The sequence below is a fragment of the Nicotiana sylvestris genome, chromosome 5, assembly GCF_000393655.2.
Source record: "Nicotiana sylvestris chromosome 5, ASM39365v2, whole genome shotgun sequence".
Taxonomy (NCBI): Eukaryota; Viridiplantae; Streptophyta; class Magnoliopsida; order Solanales; family Solanaceae; genus Nicotiana; species Nicotiana sylvestris.
In genome coordinates, this window is record NC_091061.1 from 45,908,373 (window position 1) to 45,935,778 (window position 27,406).

Sequence of the window (27,406 nt, forward strand, 5' to 3'; positions counted from 1 at the left end):
TTGTGAAGATATCTGCAACTTGATCATGAGACTTCACATATTTGAGCTCGACTTCCTTCTTGGTAATGTTTTCTCTAATGAAGTGATACCTTGTATCTATATGCTTGCTTCGATGATGATACATTGGATTCTTTACGAGTGCATGTGCAGATTTGTTGTCAATACAAATCTCTGTAACTTCAATTTGTGCATATTGAGCTCCTTCAATAATCTTCTCAGCCAAATAGCATGACACGTACAAGATGTTGCTGCTACATATTCAGCTTCACAAGTCGAAAGAGTAACAATTGATTGTTTCTTTGAACTCCAAGAAATAACAGAATCACCCAAGAAAAATATCATCAATATCTCCCGCATAATCACTATCACAAAATCCCATAAGGTTGAAATCATTAGAAGAAGAATAAAATAATCCAAAGTCAATCGTACCTTTTAGGTAACGAAAAATTCTTCTAGTGACTTTCAAATGAGTGGAGGTAGGAGCTTCCATGAAGCGGCTTACTACTCCAACTGCAAAGGGTATATCTGGCCTGGTACAAGTCAAGTACCTCAAGCTTCTCACAAGACTTTAGGAAAATGTGGGATCCACCTTTTCTCCTTCATCAAACTTGGACAATTTTGTCCCACTCTCCATCGGCGTGTTCACGGGGTTGCAATCGAGCATGTTGAAATTCTTCAATATCTCTTTTGTATAGCTTTCTTGAGAGATAAAAATTCCATCCTCCATCTGCTTCACTTCTAGGCCCAAGTAGTATGACATGAGCCCTACGTCCGTCATCTCGAACTCACGGGACATATCTTTCTTAAAAGCTTCAAACAAACTTGAGTTATTGCCGGTGAAAATAAGATCATCAACATAAAGATAAACAAGTAAGATATCTCCATTAGTATGAACTTTAAGGTAAAGAGCATATTCATGGAGACAACTAGTAAACCCATTGTCTTGAAAAATTTTGTCGATGCAACTATTCTATGCTCGTGGGGCTTGCTTTAATCCATATAAAGCTTTCTTCAACCGCAATACTTTATCTTCATGGTTTTTGACCATGAAGCCCAATGGTTGTTCAACATAGACTTCTTCTTCAAGATAGTCATTCAAGAAGGCTGATTTGACATCTAGTTGATGGATCTTCCACTTCATTTGCACCACTAAAGAGATCAGCAAATGAATCATCTCCATGCGGGCAACAGGTGCATAGACTTCTTCATAATCAATGCTTTGCCTTTATTTGTAGCATTTAGCCACAAGTCGTGTCTTGTATCTCTCCACATCTCCATCAGCATTCTTCTTTGTCTTGTATACCCATTTCACTCCAATTGCTCGATGACCCTTGGGAAGAGTTGTTAACTCCCAAGTGTTGTTCTTCTCTATTGACTCAATCTCTTTCTCCATGGCTTGTCTCTATTTTTTGTTTGTAACAGCTTCATCAAAGTTCATTGGTTCACTGTCAGCAAAGATACAACATAAAAAATCAAAATTAGTAACTTTTTATGTGTCCTCATAGAGCTCTTGAATACTCTTTGTCCTTTGCGGTTGTTCATTTGAACTTTCTTGAGAAGAGGGAGATGCAATATTAGTTGGAGAAGGAGGTGGAGTTGTATCCTACACAGGTTCCACGGTCTCTGGTTCTTCTTCATCACCAAAGTATGGAAGAAAATCATATGAAGTTTCTTCCTGAGCTTCCCAATCCCATGCCAATTCTTCATCAAATTCAACATCATGACTCACCACCATCTTGTCGTTGCTTGGGTTGTATAACTTGTAGCCTTTTGAACTCGTATCATAGCAAACAAACACATGCTTGACACTTCGATCGTCAAGCTTTGCTCTCCCTTGATGTGGCACATGAGCATACGTTATGCTCCCAAAGATTCTCAAGTGCTTGACACTTGGTTTTCTTCCACTCCATGCTTATTGAGGGGTTTGATCTCTAATATTTCTTATTGGAGACCTGTTGTTCAAATAAACTGCACAAGAAACAGCTTCGGCCCAAAATTCCTTGGGCATACTTTTAGCTTTCAACATACATCTAGCCATATTAAGAATTGTTCGATTCTTTCTTTCTGCAACTCCATTTTGTTGGGATGAATAAGGTACCGTTAGAGGGCGACGGATTCCATGAGACTGACAAAAGTCATTAAAATTTTTTGAAGTGAATTCACCTCCTCTATCGGACCTTAAAGCTTTTATTTTAAAGTCACTTTCTTTTTCCACAAGTACTTCAAAATTTTTAAAAGCAGCAAAAGTTTCAGATTTTTAGTTCAAGAAATAAACTCAAGTCTTTCTACTAAAGTCATCAATAAAAAGCAGAAAGTATTTACTTTTACCAAAGGAAGGTGGATTGATTGGTCCACACACATCGGTGTGGACAAGCGGAAGCGGTTTGATTGATCTTGCATGGCCTCCTTTGGAAAACTCCCCCTTGCATGTTTTCCAAGAAGACAAGCTTCACATAATTGATTGGGATGGTTGATTGATGGTATCCCATGCACCATGTTCTTTACTCCCATTTATTTGAGTGCTTCAAAATTCAAGTGCCCAAATCGCATGTGCCAACACCATGATTCATCTTGCACATTAGCCTTCAAACACTTTGCATCAAATGTTTTAAGATTCAGAGAAAACAATCTATTCTTTGCCATATGCACTTTAACTATTAGAATTTCACTTGAATCTCTAAGCCAAAGATGCATATTTTTCATGTGGATGTCATATTCCTTTTCAAGAAGTTGGCCCAAACTCAAAATATTACTTTTTAATTTTGGCACATAATAAATATCTTGAATTAACTTGTGACTAACATCTTTACAAGAGATCAGAATTGTACATATCCCTTCGATTTGAATCTTTGAGGTATCTCCAAAGGACACATTACCTCTCACCGTTTTATTGATCTTCACAAACTTCTCTTTGCATCTACACATATGATTGCTTGCTCCATTGTCCAAATACCACGAGTTTCAATCATCTTTGTCTTCTTCCTTGAGTGCCATCAACAACGTTGACTCATCTTCTTCTTTCTTGTCGTCAATAAGGTTAGTTTTTTCTTCAACATTGCTACGATATTCCCAAGAGTAATGGCCAAATTTATGACAATTATAACACTCAATTTTTTATTTATCATACCTTTGTCCATTATTTTCTTGGTAGTAGCCACGTCGTCCTCCTCCTTTATGTCCATGATCACGACCTCTGAATGTTTGGTGGATTTTAACTTCATTGTTGAAGTTGTTACTGTTACTTCTTCCTCTTCCATGACCGCCACGGCCTCGTCCTCGTCCATTTCCTCGATAGCTTGTTTCGCCTTCATAATCCTTTAAGGATGCCTGAGTTTTATGAAGTTGCTCCAATGGCACTTCTTGTCTCCTTTTGATCTTTTCTTGGTGGGCCTGTAAAGAACCCTCCAATTGATCCACCGTCATAGAGTCTAAATCTTTTGACTCTTCAGTAGCACACACCACAAAATCAAATTTAGGTATTAAAGTGGGAAGGATCTTTTCTACCACACGGACATCTTCTATATCCTCCTCGTATCTTCTTAGTTGATTTATAATAGCCTTCACATTTGAAAAATAATCCGAGATGCATTCAGATTCTTTCATTTTTAAAACTTCAAAATCAGCCCTTAGAGTTTGAAGTTTTACCTTTTTTACTTTGTCAACTCCTTGAAGAGAATTTTGTAAAATCCCCCAAGCTTCCTTTGAGGTGGTAGCATCTGCCACCTTCTCAAACATGGCATCATCCAAACATTGGTGGATGAGCGTGAGGGCTTGTTGATCCTTCTTCCTTGTCTTTGCCAAGACCAATTTTTCATTTTGAGGCAGAGCTTCCTCATTATCGGGTTTTGCATACCCTCTATCTACGATTTCCCACACATCCTGAGAGCCAAGAATGGCTTTCATACGTAGACACAATTTCTCATAATTATCTTTTGTAAGACGAGGGTACTGAAAAGACAGCGGATCATTATTCGCCATGGCTCTTATGCCACGTTGTTGGGAAAAAATAATAATATCCCGCCCAGGAATAATATTCATGGTAAATAACAATAATACAAGAGAGTAACAAAGACACCAGATCTTTTGACGGGGTAAAATACAATACCCGAACGGACCAATATTTCCAATATAATATTACAACTTAGTAATGTCAAGCGACTACTACAACTTCGAAAGAAATAACACTCTTTATTTTAAATATCTCGCTACAATATTACTCACACTCACTATTTATCTCACATACTACAATCTGTGGATTACTCTCTCTACGCTCTATTGCGCTCTCTCTGATTTTGATGTATTAAATGAGAAGCCGAAGGGTGCTATTTATAGAAGTTCTTGCAGCAATTCAAACCAATCACAATAGTTGGTTTTGCAACTTGCAAATCTACTTGCAAGTCCATCGATTTGCAAATTGTAGGCGCCCACGATTTCCAATTTCCCAATAGTCTCATTTAGTTATTTTCTATTTTAATAAGGACCCACAATTACAACCTTTATTGAAAAAATGACACCGTATAGTTACTATAAAAACAATAGCGAAAAAATATATAAAATTTATATATATACATTCTGCATGTTATATGCAAAAATTATACAAATTTTATATACTTTTTCGGCTACCAAATATAAATAGTTTCTGGCGCGTGATAAAAGTGATAATACCCACCTTTATTCCTCGTACCAACTTAAGGTTCGTAGTACAACAAAGTCATAGGATTTGTCAAGCATAGTATTGTCGGAGTGGAAAACTTGAAGCAGATATTGTGTCTATGGACTGAGTAACTAGCTCTGGAGAAGTCAAACATGTTTCAAAATTGATTCTGGTAGTATAAAAACAAACTTCACTGCATGTGTCTTTGATTTGAAAAAGCAGCATTTCATTTGGAGCGGGATTACAGTAGAGAGAAGTGAAACATCATTGAGTAGAACAGACTCTTGACTGTTGACACAAATCTGAACATTTGAGTTTTCATGAGTACTTTTTCTCTGATGATCACTTTTATTTTCACTCCTCCTTTATCCTTACTCCAAGTATAGAAATGAAATGGACTTGGACATGTGGACTTAAAATTCTTCTCCACATATAACCCTGTCACTATCTTGTCCCACCTTAATTCTACTCCATCTGCCCTAGTCTAAGACAACAACAACTATGCCAAATAAGTTGAGTTCGACTATAAGAATACTCACTGGCCATGTTGCTCCGTTTAAACTCATCTCATGCCAATATTATGTAAAAAAAATATGATTGGCAATTAGTGATCTATCAATCGGTGGCTGCCATTTGAATTAGATAACAATTGATAACCAACAAAAAGAAAAGGAAAGCGACTGGGATGCAGTGGCGAAGCCACATGGTGATAAGGGTGGTCAACTGACCACCCTTCATCGAACAATTGCACTGTGTACATAGGTAAAATATTACGTTTTAGAAGTATATAACACATATTGAACACCCTTTGTCAAAAATGTTTTTCACTTCTTTTAAATTTGAACATCCTGCCACTGCTGGGATGGCTTCACTTTATGTGAAAAGAGCTGCAAAATTGTAGTAAACAACCAGGCCAAAACTACTACTCCTAGTTTAAGGCTGTTCAAGAAGTTTTCAAGCTATCTAGGATTAAAATATTGTAGCAGCATATTACAATATCAGTTACCCAACAAGCTCCTTCTTCCCTTTCCCAAATTACCTCTTCCTACTACTAGTATATAAGGATGGGATTTTCTAAAGCAAGTTGGTTGAAATCCTATCCAAGACTTTTTAGATGCTGTTGCTATCTGTACCTGCTAGTCTATGCTTCACTCTTCTTCATAGCAATTACGGTCTAGATCCCCGCGAAGTTATGTTGAAAAATACTTGCTGTAGCATATTTAGAGTATATGGATCTTCCTGCAAAGGCATATGCAAAAATAATAACTATGAAGGTGAGGCCGTGACAGTAATTTCAAACAGTGTACGTGCAACATTAGCTGGAGAGATTGCAGCAGTTTATAAGTGCATGGAGGAAAGAAGCTGATAGACTCACACGAAGAACAATGTGAAAAGTGTTGTCAATTAGCTGCGGAGGAAAATTGTATCTCAATACATCACATACCCTGTATTGTGAAGGGAGATCAAACAAGAATTCGCATAAAATACAATGGATAATTAGAGACAAAATAACCATCAACAGGGACAAAAATGGTTTACTCGCCTAACCTTGATACTTGCGAAAGACTTAGATAACATTGAACAACATACTTTAGCAGCTGTAAACAAGGGTTAACAGAGATCTTTTCTACAAGTCGACTCAAGGTTTGTACCACTGCCAGAAAACGTTCAGTAAAAGCACAACAATAGTCCAGCCCTTCCTCTTGCATCAAGATTTTCATAACTATGAGCGTTGCAACCTGTACAACCATAACACTCTTTTCATTTAATGACACCGAAAAACTAATATATTAAAAACCAGTATATGCGAGAGAACAAATTGCTAAACCATTATTACTGTTAGTGGAAAATTTCAAATCAAGATAAGCTGAGTGACACCCCATGAAATTATTGAAGCTATAATCAGGTGGAAAAGAAAGCCACCACCAGTTATTACATACATGATGACACGATCATCAAAAGCAGTGGTGGATCATCACCAACTTTCTACTGTATAGAAGCATACTAAAATGACTCTGTTATGTTCGTGAAGCATATTCGGTCATAAAACCGAAAAAAGAAAGAGAGGTTCGGTAGATTGACATCACATATTAAAAGTCAAATTATGATGAATGCTCTAAATATTGATAAAAAGCATGCATAAATGATAATAGAATTCTAGATTAATTTCCATTGCTTCAGATCACGGAACAAGAATTTAAAGATCAAAGCTGTTTGGACTTATAGGAGAAGAGATACAGAGTTGGTAAAAACCCATATTTTTTCTTGGAGAATCATGTACTAATAGAGAATACAAATTGAAGGATAACATATTAATAAAAAGAAAAACAAGAGGAGAATGAAAAGAGAACAGGAAAAGTGAACCAGGAGGTAATTTGTACTATGCCTGACCTGGAATTTGTGAGAAATGAGACACAGGCATTTGGTGAACAGGAATGCAAGAAACATGTCGACTTTGATTTTGCAGCTAGCTTCGGGACAGATGAAGTAAGAGAGAAAAAGGAAACAGAAAAAGGAGCAGCTGCGGAAAAACAGAAAAGGAAGAAAAGAGAGTAAAAAATGGACTAGCAGCGCTTCGCAGAAGACTCAAACTTGGAGTTTCCTATGCGCAGGAGCACTATGGGGAAATACCTGTGCCCATCCTCTCACTGTTCTCTAGTATCAAGTTTCTATTTTTTACATATTCATGTAAAAATTAAATATAGCTCAAGCAGGAGGCAATAGCTGCACGTGCAACACTGCTTCTGCTGAACATCCACATTTGATGATATGGGAGATCAGCAACTGAACTTGCTACTGCCTTGAGAGCTACTTCTTCCCTTATGCAAAACAATGTCTCAAACGATAAGTCCTATCTGTATTCTGATTTCTTAGTTGTTATCCAAGAATCTAACTCCAAAAACAATGAAAGAATATAAATGTCTTGTTCTGAATATGCTGCAAAAGCCAATGAATTACCTCGGTAGAGCTGTTTCAACAGCCAAGGGCATCAGATACGGGGATGTTAATGCATTACATTTTAGCAGAAATTTTACCATTCTAATGTGATGATCCAAAAGGTAATCTTTTGTTTTAGAATCCGAATTCGGGTTCCGAGGCCTTGAAAACCTCATTTTCCTCTTCCTCGATTTGCGTGCGCAGTCCGAACGAGCTTCCGGAAAGCTTTTGTGTGAAAAAGTTAAGAAATAATGATTTTTGGCTTAAAAAGATGATTTTAGTTGACTTCGGTCAACATTTTGGGTAAACGAACTCGTACCCGTGTTCCAACGGTCCCAGAGGGTCCGTAGTAAAAAATGGGACTTGGGCGTATGCTCGGAATCGAATTCCGAGGTCCCTAGCCCGAGAAATAAATTTTTGAAGAAAATTGTTTAACTGAAAATATAATAGTTCATGAAAATTGAATAGTGTTGGAACTTGATGGAATCGGGCCCGTATTTTGGTTCCGAAGCCGGGTATAGGTCCGTTATAATATTGAAACCTTATCTGTAAGATTTGGTGAGAAACGGAAGTAATTTGACGTGATTCGGACCTTTGGTTGAGAAAATAGGAAGTTTGAACTATCTTGAGAATTTCATGAGTTTTGGTGTTAAATTTGTTGTCTAAGATGTTATTTTGGCGATTCGATCGCACGAGCAAGTCTGTATAATGTTTTTAGACTTGTGTGCATGTTTGGTTTGGTGCCCCGAGGGCTCGGGTGAGTTAGTGCTCGGATGAGTTAAGGATAGGCTTCGGAGTGTATAGACTTAGAAAGGACCTGTGTTGAATAGTTCCAGAAAATTTTAGGTCTCTCAACCTGGGGTTTCGCGGTCCGCAGTAGAATTTTGCGGCCGCACGGGGGATTCCGCTACCGCGGTGGGATTTTGCGATCAGCGGTGGGCAAGGCCAAAGCTTCCGCGGCCACGGCCGTTATTTTGCTGTCAGCGGTGAGTTTCGCGGCCGTGGCCCTTATTTCGCGGTCAACATTTTGAGGATCTGTGAGGGCTATAGAAACGGGACTTTTCATCCATTTTCATTTTTTCAAAACCCTATAGCATAAGAGGCGATTTATGAAATACTCTTTCTTCCCTAAATCATAAGTAAGTGATTTTAAACTCATTTCTTTCACTTTTAACTTCTTTTTACAAGATTTCATCCTAGAATCTAGGGATTTTCATGGGGGAATTGGGTGTTTTTGGGTAGAATTAGGAATTTCGAAATTTGGGGATTTAGACCTCAAATTGAGGTCGGATTCCAAGACCAATTGTATATCCGGGCTCGGGGGTGAATGGGTAATTGGGTTTTGATCCAAATTTCGAGTTTGGACCAAGTGGGCCCAGGGTTGGGTTTTGACTTTTTGGGGAAAATGTTGGGAAATCTATAATTAAACATGGGAATTGAGTTCTTTAGCATTTATGTTATTAAGTGATTTATGACTAGATACAAGCGGATTGGAAGTGGAACCGAGAGGTAAAACGGTAATTGAGGCTTGACTTTTGGCCGTGGAATCGAGGTAAGTTTTGGTCTAACCTTAGCTTGAGGGAATAGGTGTTGTGGTCTTATTTGCTATGTGTTAGTGTTGAGTACGACATATAGGTGTGGTGACGAGTATCTATACGTTGGTGTCAAGCATGCCCGTGAGTCCTATACCATGATTGTTGTGACTCATATTATGTATTGTCCATGCTTAAATTGACGATTATCACTGTTGAACAAGACTTGTGATAATTTCTTGAAAATTGACCATTGTTGAGTATTGGCTCAAGTTGATATTTATTTTGTGAAGTAACTGTTGGAACGAGATTGGTTATAGCTGATTCCCTTGCCGGGATGTATTTGTTTCTATTGTTGATTCACTTGCCGGGATGTATTGTTTCTATTGTTTGGGTGAGGAAGAGTGTAAAGCACGAAGGGTGATGTTGTGCATGATATCGTGAGTGAGTGTTAATGCACGAAGGGTGATACAAATATGGTGTTCATTATGTTTCTCTATTGAGTTAGTGTTAGAATTTGATATTCCCCGCAGCATGTTCCCTTCTCATCTTTATCTGTTATTTCTTGTTATTATTGTTTTGTTCGTATATGATTTAACTGCACATGTTTATATGGTTGTCGTGTCCTAGCCTCGTCACTACTTCGCCGAGGTTAGGATCGACACTTACCAGTACATGGGGTCGGTTGTACTGATACTGCACTCTGCACTTCTGTGCAGATCTCAGTGCCGGATATTGTGAGTAGATTCGAGGTTGCTGCCTTCAGTCCAGGGAGACCAAGGTAGATCTGTTGGCGTTCGCAGAGCCTGAAGTTCCCTTTCCCCGTTTTAGTTTCTTCTGTCTCTTCTATTTCGAGAACAGTTGTACTTCTTTTAGACTTATATTTGTAGTAAATCTTAGACGTTCGTGGATTGTGACACCAGATCCATGGGGTAGTTATGTACTTGAGTTGTGGCACTGTTATATCACTTCCGAATTTCATAATTATCTTATTTTTCATTATTATCTGTTCCGGTTTGATTAATAATAATGGTGGTAAAACTGTAACTGTCGACTTGCCTAGTTTTTAGGAGTAGGCGTCATCACGATTCCCGAAGATGGAAAATCCGGATCGTGACATCTAATTCCTCAAGAGTGATGGCACTATGCTTTGCAGAGATAGTGTGGTCTTTCATTCTTTGTAAATTCGTTTAATTTACTTCAGAATTCAATTTTTTTTTCGTTTGAACTACATACATAGAATGTTAAACACAGTATAAACATTTTTTATGATAACTCACATGTATATTTATGGTTATATCAGAATACTACTCTCATAGAAGATCAAAATGTAGTTATAGTTTTGCAAGAGATGAAATTGAAGGTAGGCCTAACCTTCCGTGACAGTTCATCTCCCTGATCCATGCAGCGCAGGCACAAAGGAAATAGTTGTGTTTCTAGAAAAAAATTAAGAATTTCTGGTCCATATGGATCATCAAACTGCACAACAAAGTGAATTCAGATATCGTATTAGTTCTTCTTAGGATAACTACATAGAGTGTAAGATCAATGGTCACATTACCATATGAAAGTCCATACATCACAGAGAGTTAATACTTCAGAGAAATCAGATTGGCATTTTGCTAATTAGTATGAGATTAGAATGTGGACGGAATTCACTTGCATGCAAATATTGACTTTCACAATAGAAGTGGAGAAGAGCCATGACCCATATTAATGCATCTATAAGTTTGTTGCAAGTAAAAGGGAATTAAAATACTCATGGTTCTGCTCCATTAACAGCGACAATAGCTGCAGTAATATAGCTTCTAATTTTCTAAGAGAAAAATTGCTTTAACATAATATCCATGCAATGCAGTTATTCATGCTAGACTAAACTACGTATAGTTTAGTTACTCAACATATGGTCCAAGTTGAAGAAACTTGAAAAATCAGTGAATGAAAGAAATGTAATGAGAAGTAGGGACAGAACATGTGAATAATTGTTTAGGTTATATTATCACCTTTGCTAGGGAACCAATAAGACCCAAGCTGCTAAGCCTCACAAATTCCAGAGGCTTCTCATTTGCTGAAGCTCTGAGAAATGGGTAAAGATAAAATGGTATGTTGGCTGCATAAAAATAGTAGTATTAGAAGAAGAAACTACTACTGAAATAACAGGAGACGAAAACAATTTCCAGTTAACTCAGAAATCAGTCTATGATTCCTTTTACTTGTGCTCTATCATAATCCATGAAGAAAACCAGGAGGATAAAAGGCAGAGGATGAAACCTATTGAAGAAGTGAATACAAATTAAATGTCTGAGGATAACTAGACCAGCGGATGGACAATGCTTCTCACCAAAGGTCTTTGCAGGCACAATGTACACACTCACCACAAAAATGATAGTGGCTTGAACATTTACAATTCATGTTCGCAATGCAGTAAAATCAGAAACCATATAAACTAACAAACTTTTAAATTAGAAAAAGGACTGCAGTTGGCAGAATTTGTTCTTATACGCAATCTGAATTTGCAAGAAAGGAGAATGGAAGATATGCCAAGAAAAAGCGAATAACATTGTAACAACACTTAGGTCGATGAAAAGGTAAAACGGCAAAACTCGTCCATTTGAAAACTAGTAAGTTGAACCTGTTGTTTTGGTAGATACATGCATACTCATTTGCATATTATAAAAGTAGATTGACAAGGATATATCTTAATATTCATTTTTGTGTGAAGCATTAGAGAACCACGCTACCTTTGACGAGCCCCTTCCTTGTTTCTGGGTGAGAGGCCATACACTGCACTCATAAAGCCATAAAAGAGTGGTTGTTACATATCATTAAGAGGCACAAGGTGTTGAAAATAGTAGACTACAATCTGATTCCATCAAATTCATTTTATGACTTCATCCTCCTGATCCCAGAACATTACTGACTATTGAATTATCTATTCAGTGAAAAATTTTTACTATGAATTATATATCGTGTATACAGTTTCCGTGGAGTCATGCACAAAAATCCTGTGTACAGACTATATTCTGATAATTTTTCCCTTCATCTGCATTTTAAACCCAATTTAGTGCAACTAGCATTAGACTGCCTCTAACAGTGCACTGCATGGACATTACGTATAAAAACAGATAATGAGTTTTACCTTTCCACATAACACTTACTTAAACATCAGACTTGATTATCTATACTGAAGTTACTACGAAGATATTAAAGCAGTTTGCTACTCATATTACAGCGCTCCATTTAATAATAGCGATTGTAATATGAGATATCTGTGGAGAAATATAAACTGATTTCTCCATTTATTCTGGTGCTTCAGTGTTTTAAGGACATTTCAAGTGGGAAAGACTAGGACCTTTATTCCTAGGTTATGATCATCAAATATTCTTACTCTCAAGCACAGATTTGATGCTATAACATCTTATCATCGTAACACTGAAAAATCATGAGACCACGAGAAAGAAGGCAACATCCAGACTGTATTACCAAATTATTTAATTTAAGCGTGAACCTAATCTAGGATGCAGCCCATTCTAGTCGAACAAGTTTTGAAGTAAGTGCATGAAGAAGGCAGTTGAAAGCAAGTTTATCCTCGTTGAGTAGCACTTTCACCTGCTCTAATAGAAAATATGTAATATGATATGCATGTACAAGATGTAGAAGCTAAGGATACACGCCAAACCAAGATTGTATGCAAACGCACAAGGAGAAGTACAGTGGTATATGTTGACCTGAAGTAAAGTAAGAGCATCACAAACTCGAGTTGATTCCTTCATGGTTAATGTTGAGGTTGACAACTTCGGGTACACTGCTAATACTTCCTGGAGTGAAGAGAAAAGTTAGGTTCCAAAAACTTGTAGCAATTTAGAACTCCTGGTCCATCTACATCTTTTGCCATAACTTTCGATGTATATGGCTTGTCCTGCCTGCAGAGTAAGTGCCTCACATATTTGTTTTTGCTGCTTACAGAAAGGGCTCCATATGGGTTCGTTGAAATGAAATCATGTATTTGAGCAAAACTTATCATTTTCAAATCTTAATTTCAATGTGCAAGGCTAATCGCAACCGTTCCCAATCTATCTCAAATCAAATTGCTTTATAGATCTCTTGAAAAAATTACTATTATGGCAATATGACCAGAACGTATGGACCTTAAATCAATTCTATATTCAAGATTTCACGCACCCAGAAAAATAATTTAGAATATACTAACCCAAATACAGTCAAAGAGCTAACTTACAATGCAGCAACTCAAACGAATATCATGAGCATAACACATATAAAAGGTGACCTAACAAAATTAACCCTTTCTTAAGTCAAACTTTTCTACAATTCTCGTAACTATCAACACTAAAGAAATCTCAGAGTCTGGCAATAAAATGCACAGATTATTCCTAGTGAAGAACTTATAAGTGCCCCACCCCCACCTCCACTCCAAGAAAGCATCGACTACACTCAAACTATCAAGTTATTTACATATCCCTTTCTTATATTGAATACAACAGTAGTTGGCCATTTTTGTCAAATTGGCAAGCTATAAAGCAGTATCTAGTTGAACCATCTCACAAAGACTGAAATTTAATTCAAGAGGTTCTACTTTTGCATTGCTGTTAAGTGTTTGCATGTGCTAAGTGAGTTCGTTTCTTCTTACCACGAAGATCCACAAATTAATCAAAAACTGTCCTTTGATAAGCTAACTTAGATATTTTGGAATGGAAACTTTGCATAATTCAGTTTCTGTATTACTATTAATATCAATATTGTTTGGAAGAGGAATTCAAATACCAAAAAAAAGAACCTCTAATTTACATGTGCCTCCTATGGTATGTGGAAACTTTGCCTTTCGCAAGCAGAGCTCAGGTGAAAAACTTAAAAGTCCAGCTTAAGTATAATTTGAAGTGTAGTTGACAAGAGATTGACAAAATGTAAAAGAGGTATACCTGTAAAAGTATGTACACGGTATTAAAGGAGTTCCACAGCAGCAAAGCCAGATCGCTGCACATTTCTCGTTTCTAACAAAATAAAATAAAATTACCACCTCAGAATTGTCTCCCCAAATTTACCACGTTAGACAGGATAGATGAGAGACAAAGCAAAAGATAATTGGAAATAAACAAAAACAAGATGGTCTTTTTATCATGTTGAACTGTATCAAAGTTAAGCTCATTCTTCAAAGTTAATTTATTAGTATGTTCTTTTAAGAAAGTAATCATAGAAATGAAGAAGCCAATCCGTTGTATATCGTAAGGAGAAATCAAGATGGATTATATCAGTTCCCCACCAGTGTGATCAGACAGTGTGTTCTGCTTGACCTATAAAAAGTTGAATATTTTTAAACAATATATATGTATACTAAGTGCTTACTCATTGGCCATTGCCACATAATAGTAGTTGGTGTGGTGTTATTTTCTACATCTACTAAAAGATTAATGGAGTGCTTTTAGTTGATTACAGAACTTGCTATAATATTATGGGGTGCTAATTTATCCTGATGTGATCAACATATAAAATTACACACACATACGAGGGTTAAACCATAGATGTACTACAAAATTACACACCATCCATTGCCAAGGTAATTCTGCCCACCAAAACTGGAGTACTAGATGGGCTCACACCAAGTATTCTAGCTGGATTTAACCCTAAAATCTAGGTTGTTATTTCCATGTCTCGGCCACTAGGCCATCCCTTTGGAGAGTACTTTTTTCATTACGTGCTCCTTCCTACATACAGGGGGTGTGACAGCATTAAAAGACACCATTCTCCAACCGTAGCATACATAGTACATGGTAGTGGATGCATTTTTCGCCTCGACACATACATATACATATATTGTATACACAAACACACACACACACAAAAAAAAAAGACCCCACACTTTGAAAACCCTCCTTTCAAGCATCAATATTGATTCTTAATTCTTCACTCTCATGGAGAGGAACCTCCAACTTCTGGTCCTTTTCCACTAGGCTATCACTCTCTCATCGACTCAGAGCCGAATGTAGTGTATGAATTAGGGGTTCATCCAAGCCTAGTAATTTTAGCTCAGACCCAACAATTTGACTAAATAAGTACAAATAATAGATTTGGAACCCAGTAAATCGGATAAATTGTGGTAGAATATATTCCTAACCGAACCATATCCATAATATTCACATTCTGCATGCCTCTACCTCCATAAATATATGTAATTGAACAATTTTATAAAAAATATACTACTCCGTACGTGTATCATAGTAAGGCCAGGTAGTGGGTGCATTATAACTAAGTACCCATATGGATACACCTCTGCCCATCAACCGAAAAAAGAACAACAAAAACAACATACATTACGAAAAATCCCAGAAAAATCGCTTGGCTTTCTGAGGATTCAAAACTCAAAACATGTACTTTTTCTTGGTACCACAAAACCAATAAAGAAAATTAACTTTACCTGTTTGATCACAATGTTGAGTCGACTAAGAACCGCTTCACGAAGATTACTGTCGCGAAGCAACGCTATCAACTGCTCCGGCGAGGCCGTTGGCAAGTCAGGAGGCTTCTGTGCGACTAACAACGCGCTACGGCGGAGTTGGTCCACCAATGGCGGCGGCTTTGGCAAATTATCCATTCAGAGTAAGATGTACGGTTAGCCTCTTGCAACTGTACCCAACTTTTTCTTGCCCTTTCAAATTCTTGGAGAGAATCTTGAAATTGCTTTAGTGAAAGAGAAAGGGTAGTAGATAATTCTCTCAAAAAGTTTTTCCTTGCTGTCTACGGCTTTGGCTCTTTGGGATTCCAAGTTAGCGGGGAGAATGGAGGGGCGGAAGGGTTGTGTATTTCATGCAGAATCTCGATATTATAGGAGCAGTGTTTTAGTGAGACTTAAAAAAAAAGTTTAATTTCGAAAAAAACTTTAAAAAGAAAGAAGAATTAAATGACGACATAATAAGAGTGTTATATATATTAAAAGGACACGTTACTAAAGTTTCCGCTATGCCCAGATCCGAAAAAGAGCAATAACATAAAGGTCTATTTATATATATTGATTTGTATAAATCATTTTCACATTAAAAGTATAAAAGTTAAACTCGATGGGTAAAACTTTAGTCTAGATGTGTTTAGTAACATTCTTGTAATAAGTGCTTTATTCTCTTCAGTAATTCAAATATCATACCATTAAATTAAAAAAAAAAAAAAAGTGTGCCTCCAATTATGAGACATTAAAGAGATATGGCAAACAAGAATAATCTAAAAAAATTGCGTCCATGTTTTTGAGCTTTATAAGACATATTTCTTGTGAGTTAGAGATTACATTAAGCAGCTTAATTTTGATGTGTTTGTAATGAAACTAATTTTAAATGATACAATTTATAAAATACAAGGATTACTTTAATTTTTGTGTCATTAATTATTGAATGATAATTTTTTTTAACTCAATCCTTCCCTTAAATTTTCTTTATTAAGAAAGCATGTCCACTTCAATTGAAAATAAGTATTTACTAGTTGAGACTATTTGAATTGGCTAATTGAGAAGCATTTTATCTAGCGAAATTTGAAATGATAAAAGGTGAAACATTTGTGTCATTAATTAGGCTAAGAACAATTTCGCATACAGTTAATTAACTGGAACAAGCGACTTCATCGCATTTGTAATGTGTATTCTAATTAATCTGAATTCCATGTAAAGATCTGCATTAATTACTTGAAGATGGGCATCTTCCCTCTTTATCATATCTGGTGCATGCGACAGGAAATCGCATGCTAAGTAAATGGGCGTTTAATAATAAAAAGATAGAGTAATAATTAATAAATTGACTTTTTGTAAACTTAGAAAAATTACATGTTACGCGAGCTAAAATCTAGAGTAAGAGGGTGTTTGGCTAAGCTTATAAGCTGGTTAAACTGGCTTATAAGTACTTTTTAGCTTATCTACACGTTTGGTACAATTAAAAGTGCTTATAAGTTAAGTGTTTATAAGCTAAAAATAAGTCATAAGTTGGTCTCCCCCAACTTATCAAATTTCAGTTTATAAGCACTTTAGGTTTGACCAAAATATTTACTATTCTATTCCTAAAATACTTCTTTTTAAAACAAAACTCTTCGTATACCCAGTTCTTCGGCTGCTTATTATTAATTTCAGCACTTTCATCCAAACACGTAACTGCTTATTTTTTAAATCAGTTTCAGCACTTAAAAGTGCTTATCAGCACCTATGCTTATCAGCTAAGCCAAACGGGCTCTAAGTCTTTTTTAAACTTGCCTAGCTTCTGTGGGGGTGGTATTTCTCTCAAAACATACATGATAATTAATCACAGAAGGAGAATTATGGTACAATATACGTAGCAAGTTTATCTTTTTTGTTAGTGTAATTAACGGGAAATTAAAATAAAAGTAATGAACGTAATATCTCAAACCATGAGAAGTTAAATGTGTATAAAGGTAAAACAGTAATACTAGACGATTGTCTAAAAACTTTTCATAAAAAATGGAAAACCGCTATTACTCTTTGAGAGATAGGGGGTCAGTTGAGGAGGTAGGATTTAAAAAAAGGGGAAAAAAAGGAATTTAGGGTGTGTTTGGTATAGCGGAAAATGTTTTCCGTGGAAAATATTTTTCAAGAAAATGTGTTTTTGGAAAACAAGTAGTAATCTTATTCATTTTCCGGTGTTTGGTACGCAAATTAAGGAAAATGACTTCTCAAGAGTATTCATAAATAATTTAGATATAATAAACATGAAGCCGTGAACTTTCAAACCAACAACCTTCCGAACAACAAATTTCATAAACTTTCGAACCGCTAAACTTTCGAAACCGCAGAATTTTGAACCCGTAAACTTTATAATTTCTAAACCTGTAAACTTCCAAACACATAAACCTCCGAACTCATAATTTTGGAACTTGTAAAATTTTGAACCTTTAACCCGATAAATAAAAAAATTAAAACTGAAAAATATATTTAAAAAATATTTTTTTTCGTGGGCAGTAAAACAAAAAATACAGAAATTTAAATTACAAAAAAAAGTAAATTTTTTTGTGCAGGTGGGGGCGTGGGGCAGGTGAGGGGGGTTAGGGTGGGTGGTGCAGAAAAATGAAAAAATAGAAATTTAAAATTGAAAAAAAATTAAGATAGAAAAATATATTTAAAAAATATTTTTTCCGGGGGGGGGAGTGTGGGGTAGGGTGGAGGGATAGTAGGGTGGGTGGTAACAGAAAAACAGATTTTTTTTAAAAAAAAGACTTTTTTGGAGAGAGGGTGGGGTTGGTTGGTGAGGGTGGGGAAGGTTGAGAAGGGATTTTGGAAAATGTTTTTCCTTCTCTTGATAAAGAAAACATTTTCCTCAAATTGGAGGAAAATGAGCTCATAAGGAAAATGTTTTCCAAAACATTTAAGCTAGCCAATCATGAGAAAATTGAAAAACATTTTCCGGAAAATGTTTTCCTTCATACCAAACACGCCCTTAATGTAGAGTAGACAAGGAGGAGTTAAAATCCATATCACAGTGTTCTAATCAAGAAGATATCTGTATACGGGTAAAACCGAGCCCGTTTACCGTAAGGAATCGATATCAGGGTGAGGAACCACTCGTATCGGAGTTCGTGCAAAATACCTGCACTTGGAGGCATCGGGACCACGTTCCCCCGGTCCCGTTCGAGTCCCCAAGACTTCGGAGAGCATTACCGAACGACCGCACACAACTAACAAAGGGACGTGATATCCGCGCCCAATCGGATGTCACGGCGTAAAACTCGATAGGCCCATATAAGTGATGAATCAGTGATTAGCGAAAAGAAAGATTTTTACCCTTTTTTAGAATTGTACTTAGGGTAAAACTCTCCTACTATATAAAAGAAAAGCTAACTATTCATTAGAGACGTTGTAACATGCATACCAAGGCAATATACTTTTGTTCTTTCAGTTTCTAAAGGTTATTCATAGTTCTTGTTTTTGTTCATAAAGTTCTTCATAAATGCAAGCTTGGAACCGAAGGCAAGTCCCCTATTAAGCCCTTAACCTAGCTCGGACCCACTCTTATCATTGGTTTGGTTATTTATCACGTCTTTTATTTGCTTAATTTAATGTCTTAGAATCGCTTGTATTGAACTAATCCACATATTCTTAAAATCGCGTATAAATTCAATTGTTATCAGTTTTTAGGATAAATAATAACACAATGATTAAAGATCAAAGGATTTTATCCTCAATTATAATTGGTCAAAATAAGTAAACTTACCAGTTTTGGTGATAGATTTTTTTTTTTTCATTTTTGAATTATATATAGGGTCAGGGGAAGGGAATATGGGAGAGAAGATTACAAGGTGAGAAATCAAATTCTGATCAACAAGATAAAAGTTGAGATAGCCAATAAAATGAGCTACTAAGATTCCTCGTTGGTGGTAGGATAATATCTATATATATTTGAGATTGTGTATTTTTATGGTAGTCAAGTGTTTTCTTATCTTTCATTGTTTTGAAGGAAAATATTGGACATATTATTTTATAGGCAAAATACATACTTTACCCATCGACCTTGTCCCTAAATCCCTCTTACACATCTGTTAATGACGAAAATAATATTACACACCAAAACTTTTAAAGGTGTATCAATTACACACCACTTCGATGTTTGACCACATCTGCTTAAAGATTGTTATTACACGCGCCAATCCGCGTCTGACACGTGTCATAAATCGAAGAAAAAAAACTAAAAAAAGACCTCTGCCCCCCACCCCCACTCCTCATCTTCCCAAAGAAAAAATAGAGAAAAAACCCCACCCCTCCTCATCTCCCCAATCCCATCATCTTCTCCACCACCCCATACTACCACCAACCCTTCCACTACAAGTACATTCTTCCCCAACTATAGATTCAACTATTTGCCCGATTTTTAATAAGTTTTAATAACATCCATCACAAATCCTTATAGAAATTTCAAAATCAAGCTCAAACCCAAAGCTTCAAAGTTGTTAATGGTGTTTTTTGAATTTTATTAAAATTAATCACTTAAGTAATTTTTTATTAAATAATAATCACGAATTCAAACTAATTTTCTAGGTCATGGAACATCAAAATCAACAAGACCCGATTAAATTTTCAAGCTTTTTCAAATGGTCAATAATGGAGGTTTTTATAAGATCTAATAGCTCCTCTTTTCTTCTTTTTTTTCTTTTTCTTTTCTTCTTAGTCACGGGGGTTGAAGAGATGAAATATGAGGGGTAGACAAACCTAGGATGGAGGTTGGAGAAGAAGACAGAACAGGGGGGATCGCTGAGTTGTAGGTTGGGGAAGAAGACATGGGTTATATTTTTTTCTTTAGTTTGTAAAGAAAATAGTTAAAAGGGGAAAAAAAATTAAAAAAATTAATTTCAGGTGAATTTTGTAGTTTTCATGTGCCTCCTTTATGTGTAATACACGCGTGTGACACATGACAAAAGAGGTATGTAATTGATAGACTTTTAAAAATTTTGGTGTGTAATACTATTTTCATATTTAATAAGTGTGTAAAAGAAATTTGAGTACAAAATCGATGGGTAAAGTATGTATTTCGCCTTATTTTATACTTAGAGACGTTGTTATGAATAACTAATTTGTTGTGCCGACGTTCTGCGCATTTGGTAATATCAAAATACTTCGGGATTATTTCACATAGTCACTTAACTTTATTTGTCGTATTAGTAAAAGCACAAAATTATTTTATGTCTTGGTAAAATCACAAATCTTACCTAATACTGTATCAGTAAAGTCATGAAACAATTTGTAGTCGTATGAAAGTCACTTAACTTTACGTGTTGCATTTATAAACTTGCAAATTTATTTTTTGTTTCGTCACATTCACTGAACTATACGTTAGTTGTCTAAAAAATTACTAACTTAATAGTGTATGGGTCCGAATTTGATCGACCACGACCTACAGCGAGCATAGCAAACGACCGAGTACCTGCGAGTCAACGCCCAGAGAGATACGACCTTGTAGTAAAAGAAGAGACAACATGACCTCGACAATAGAATCAGCCCGTTAGGAGACCTAGAGAATATTCCTTAGATAATTCTTTACTTGTCGATTCCGTGTTTGGAAGAAACTCCTCAGTATATAAGAAGGTTGAAAGCCTTGTAAAAAGGTGGGACTTTATAAAAACTCACCAGCCTTGAATGAAAAGAATATTGACAACTCACTTATCTCTATTATTATCATCCTAGAGTTTATGATTTTCAGCTACGATTTACCTCTTCATCTTTGATTGATTTGTCCAAAAAGAGTTTAACATCTTTTAAGTCAAATAATTTGGCACCGTCTGTGGGGATTTCCATAGCTGAAATCATACTTCTCATCTAGGTTCTAGAAAGTGACGATTACTGTTCTTCAAACCTCATAAAAACCAACAATGGCAGAAAAAGAAGCGAGGCTGAAGATGATAGCAGATGTCTCGAACAATCTCTTGAACTCCCTCAACGAAGCCGGTAGGGAAGACACTGAGAACACAACACCAAGAGTTACACCGGAGGGAGAGATCTCACCTTCTCCACACGGGGATCTAATGGTCTTACACGAAAGGGGAGCTTCAACGTCCACGGCGGGGGAAGCACCACCACCAGTCAAAAAGCTGCTAGAAGAATGGTTGACAAGTGCTCTGAGCAACATGCTCGAAAACCCCCCTCAAGGAGATGTCGAAAACTTGCCGCCTACAGAAATCGCAGCTACCACCAATGAGCCGAGCGCTACACGAACGGGTAACACCCACACTGTCACGGATGCAAGTGACGATGCACTCATGGCCATCTTAAAGAAAATGGAAGAGATGAAAAACGAGAATAAAACACTCTGTGATCAAATGAAGGAGCATCAGGAGAAGGTTGACAAAATACCAGGCGCCCCCCAAGCTATTACCAAAATGCGATGTGGTCCGATTCGTCGAACAACCATACAGTGAAAGGGCTGCTCCTCACCCTATCCCAAAAACCTTCAAGATGCCACCATACTTGAAAATATATGACGGGACCACGGAACCGGAGGATCATCTAATTCATTATGTTACTGCGGTAAAGGGCAACGATCTATCAAAGGAACAAGTACCATCTGTGCTGCTAAAAATGTTCGGTGAGACCTTGACAGTGGGAGCATTAACATGGTACTCCCAGCTACCAGCGCGATCGATATCGACGTTCGAGGAGATGGCGGACAAATTCGCCACCGCTCATGCAGAGGCGAAGAAGGCTGAAGCTAGGGTCAATGATATCTTCGCCGTCAAACAAATGACGGGCGAAGGACTTCGGGATTTCCTGGCTCGATTCAACAGAGTAAGGATAAGCCTACCAAATGTGTCAGAAGGGATGGCAGTAGCAGCCTTTCAAAATGGGTTAAACAGGAGCGGATCAAAAGCGACCAAAAAACTACTCAGTAGACTCATGAAGTATCCCCCTACCACATAGGAAGAAATTCACAACGCCTACTGTGCTGAGGTAAGGGCAGATGAAGAAGACCTGAACGGGCCGCTTCAGCGATTAACATCGGTCCAAACCGAGACAAGGAGAGATCAACGTAACGATGGGCGAAGAGATCAACCACCACGCTTCAACCGAGAAAGGCATTAGCCCTATATCCGAACATCCAACGCGTCCCCTCCCCGACACGCGGAAGCCTTGCCGCGGCACACTGCGCCCCTCTGAAATGAAAGAGGTATGCCTCCGCTACTATCTGCTCATATTTTTTGTGTTTCCCCTTCAGAGATAGTGTACGCACTAGAGAAGCTGGGCACGAAGGTACAATGGCCGCAAAAAATGAAATTGGTCCCAAGCACCAGAAGGTCTAACGTCCTCTGCGAATTCCACCAAGAAAGAGGACATAAGACCGAGGATTGCATAGAGGGCTATCACCCTTTTCTACCTCTACCTCCCCACTTCCGAAAAGAGGCGCTGTGATTGACGGGGTGGCTAGAAGAACCTCCTCATTGGCATGACGAGACCTTTGCATAGTTTTGTGTATAGGAGTGGCTACACAACGGGAGTGGAAAAGAAGAAACCTTCCGGCAAGGAATGAAAGCGGGGACAAGAAGGTGTAAGAGCAAATGAAGAAGACTGAGAGGTTATCAAGAGGGAGTGGCTAAAGTTTTTCAAAAAATTGAACCTTTCATCTATTTATAGGGTTTTATGGCGCTAGAATCAAGGCGACAGGCTTCAAAATAGCGCAAGAATCAAAGCACTAAACCGTCAATCCTTGCCTCGAAAATCCGCGTAATGATGACGCACGTAAAGCTGACATCACCCCCAGGTGGCGTGTACTCTTCGGTGCTCTGCCGAATATGATAGCCACCTGCCGTGTCGCAACATCCCAACGGGTCAAATTCCTCCCAAGGAAGGCATAAATACGGGCACCGGGGCTGTCCGGGAGGCTCCGCTGCCATCAGCATCTATAGCCACGCCCTTTCCCAGCTCCAACCTTCTTCTTTTCTTCTCTAACAGCTCATCACCGTTAGAAGATTCATCGACGGGATATGAGGCCAATAACAACGAGGCTTCTTCCCTCGTGGCCACAGTTCGAGACGAATCTCCCAGTTGAGTAAGTTGAGGACGGCCTTCCCGAACAGACTCACATAAGATAAATCGCGTGTTCGCAGTAGCAATGGATTGTCTAAAAGCGGGAACTGGTGCCCTCCATCTAGAAGTTCCCCGACTTGCCATCATAAAGGGTCATACGGTTAAGCACAGTCGCATGTCCAATGAGGTAGTAGAGCAGATTCTTACCTGAGGAAACCCTAGGGCCATAACGTTGCACAACGGCAGACCAAGTCCGAGTTTCCTCTGCATGAGGCAACATGCGAACTACCCAGATCTTGAGAGCTGCAATGGGGCAAGGCGGGCGGCCCATAGCTACGAGACGACTAGTGAGCAAAAGTTACAATAATTATAGAAAACAGGGAGACGTAATGGATGGCAGTACTTAGGAGTTTTGTTCCATCACTCCGGAAATCCGGCGGGGTCGAAAATGACGTGTTCAATTTTGATAAAGAAGTACTTGTGCCAAAATTTACGGCTCGTCCGGTCATCCGTCCCAACCACTAGCCCTTTTGTACCATAAAGTCTCAAGTGCACCATGGTGCCCCTGAGGAAACCAGGCATGAATAAGTGCAAAAGATGGTGGACGGAGATGCTACATTCCGCCAAATCTGCATACTTAGTCAATAGCAGAAGCACCTTAAGCGTGTAAGGCGAAAGCTGAGCCGGGCAAACCTGGTAAAATCTGCAGAATTCTTCCGCTAAAGGGAATAAAGGAAGGGCGTAACCGATCACAAAAGGATACTCATAGAAAGTGTCACACCTCTTTTTTCCGCCCTCGCGGGGGTATAGGAGTTTTTTCCAATTAAAGGACAGTCGAAACGGGATTTATTTCTTTATTTCAGAGTCACCACTTGGGAGATTTAGGGTGTCCCAAGTCACCTATTTTAATCCCGAATCGAGGAAAAGAATGACTCTGTATTACAGTCTGCGTACCAGAAATCGGGATAAGAAATTCTGTTAACCCGGGAGAAGGTGTTAGGCATTCCCGAGTTCCGTGGTTCTAGCACGGTCGCTTAACTGTTATATTCGGCTTGATTATCTAATATAATACGTATTATAAACTTATGTGCAAATTTTATCCCTTAGCCGCTTTTATTATTCTTTTTATTTATTGTTATTATTTTACGAAAAATTGCAACATTGTGAAAACGTATTTCAAATCACGTCGCAATCAATTGCACCCGTGGTTATCGACACATTTCGACTCCGTTGAGATTTAGATTTGGGTTACATAAATGCACACCCGTATTTAAGGAAATAACATTATTAAATACGCGCCTAGAGCGACTAGCGTGTCATTATTTTGGGTAGGGCCGTGAAATTTGCTAAAACGGCTCCTCCCTAATTCTAAGCAATTAACTGTACATTTATTGAGGGCCCCGAAATCTATACATTTCATTAAGCGAGGCTCATCTCATTTATTTTAAATGGACAAATCTTAAAGCGACTACATTTTTTCTATAAAAATTAGTCTCTAAAATAAAGAAAGAAAAATCCTAATTAATTACTAGCTTTTATTATTTTAAGAAAACATGACATGCTAATTGCTTGGTTAATACAAATATTGATGAAAAAAGGAATTTTACTCTTAATTTCGAAATTATAAATAAAATAAAAATTCAACAACTAATATTCAAAATAAACAAATATAGCTAGATTAAAACTCAGCATTGTTATTTTTTTTAAAAAAATATTATTGAGATTAATTATTCACAATCATTTGAAACTAGATTTAACCATAATTACTAAAGCTTATTAGAAAGTTTATTAGACTTAAACGTTCTTCTAATCTTGCTTAAGCTCAAGTCATGCCTTAATGCCTAATTTACGATGTTTAATTTAAATTCGTGTTTTAGCTAAATTTAGCTACTTGTTCATGATCAACCTATAATCTTGAAGCCTTCATAACTAGTGAATTAACCTGTTTTGCCGAACTGATTTATTACAGACTAACTTATGATATTATTTTCTTATTCCAGCTATTATTTAGTAATTCATGAAATAGCTTAAATACAATCAACAAAAGAAACAAAGAAAAAAAACGAAATTAAAACTTCAAATTTTCATTCTTCATATGTATTCATGCTTCATATTTCGGATTACAATAACCAGCTTTTCAGTTGTGTACCTGATATTGGAAGCAAAAGAAAATGAATATGAGAATCAGCAGCAGCAGTAAAATCAGTACAACACAGCAACAATAGCCCAGCAACAGTAACAACCCAGTAATAGACCGGTGGAGTAGTAATCCCAAAAAAAACAAAAGCTTCCAGCTTTGATGAAACAACAATTAATTCTGATTTCAAACAACAAAAGAAAGCAGAATATTTTTTTTTTTTTGAAAGTTTAAATATTTTTCGGAATTTTCTCTCTCTTAAATGTTCAGCCCTTTTCTCTCTCTTATTTTTTCTTTCAGATTCGTTTCTCTTATCTGTGTATTTTTCTCTGTTTCTGTGTGTGTTTTTTTGTCTATCTCTTTTTTTTCTCATAAATATGATTTCAAGACTTCATATATATAATCTCATCCCATAAATCTTTCAATTAATTAAAATCAATACTTTTTCTCTACCCAACCCATTATCTTTCCACTCATCCTCATTACATTAAATAAACATATCACACCACCCCAATATATTTTGTCCCCCATGCTTCATTTAAAATAATGCAAGATTCCCCCTTTAAATTAAATCTTGTCCCCCTTTATATTAAATAACCATATCACAACCCACCCCATTTTATTTTGTCCCCCATGCTTCATATAAACAATTACAAAATGTACAATTCCTAAACTACCCCTCTGACCCTATTGCAAATTACTATTTTACCCCCGAAAGTACTATAAATTACCAAACTACCCATCAGCTATAACACATCAATTAATCAAACTTAACCAAAATATAGACAATATGATCAATTTCTAACAATGTTCAAACAACAATATGAACACGGATGAACATCATAACAACAATATCACATGAACACGATTTTAACAACATTTCAACAACAAATCACATGAACACAAATTGAACAACAAAGAACAACTAAAATTTGATTGAACAATATTTTAGCAACAAACAATCCTATTTTCGGATTCAACAACAACAACAAACAAAGTATGAAGATTTCTAAATTCAATCATATTGAACTTAAAATCAACTCTAACAACATTACAACAAACAATTCTTATATTAAACTTTAAACAAGATTATGAGAACAATTCAAGCAATAATCATAAATGGTAAACAAGAAATCAAACTATACAAAATTCGGATTCAAGATCATCCAAACAAATTATGAACATGAATGAAAATATTCAATAACAATAACAAACAAACTTTGTTCAAACTTCGAATTAGACTTAAACAAAACAAATAAACATATTCAAATTACTAATCTTCAAATAATCAATTAATCTTTCTTAAATTAAATCCAACCAAAAATATAACAAAGATATATGATCCAAAATTAAAAAGCAAAACATAACTTCACATTAAATTACTAAATTAAAAACGAACTTCAAACAAAGATGAACATGAATTAAATCTATTTTTAAACAACAAAACACGACGGACTTAAGCTTGAACTTAACAATATTAACAATTTCCGGAAAATACATAAAATACATGAAACAAATTGAAGAAACAATTAATTAAACTTCAATTTGTATCTAACTAATATTAAACTAACAAATATTCATTTAAACAATAATACAAACATGAAATAAACATGAAAACAACTAATTAAACTTCTATT

General features: G+C 36.7%; 2 protein-coding genes across 2 annotated transcripts; both read right to left on the bottom strand.

The window, feature by feature from the left end:
• Positions 1–2,961: 2,961 nt before the first annotated feature.
• LOC138868592 (uncharacterized) lies at positions 2,962–3,978 on the bottom strand. Its single transcript, XM_070146152.1, has 2 exons — positions 3,128–3,978; positions 2,962–3,058 (listed from the first exon to the last, which is right to left on the bottom strand). The coding sequence occupies exons 1-2, from the start codon at positions 3,976–3,978 to the stop codon at positions 2,962–2,964; spliced, it is 948 nt and encodes a 315-aa protein (XP_070002253.1).
• A 1,623-nt stretch (positions 3,979–5,601) lies between these two features.
• Positions 5,602–15,929, bottom strand: LOC104232929 (cell differentiation protein rcd1-like). The gene is made up of 9 exons (XM_009786208.2): positions 15,554–15,929; positions 14,061–14,132; positions 12,852–12,941; positions 11,865–11,907; positions 11,127–11,233; positions 10,498–10,602; positions 6,203–6,393; positions 6,030–6,099; positions 5,602–5,893 (listed from the first exon to the last, which is right to left on the bottom strand). The coding sequence occupies exons 1-9, from the start codon at positions 15,728–15,730 to the stop codon at positions 5,822–5,824; spliced, it is 927 nt and encodes a 308-aa protein (XP_009784510.1). The 5' UTR covers positions 15,731–15,929; the 3' UTR covers positions 5,602–5,821.
• Between the last annotated feature and the right edge of the window lie 11,477 nt (positions 15,930–27,406).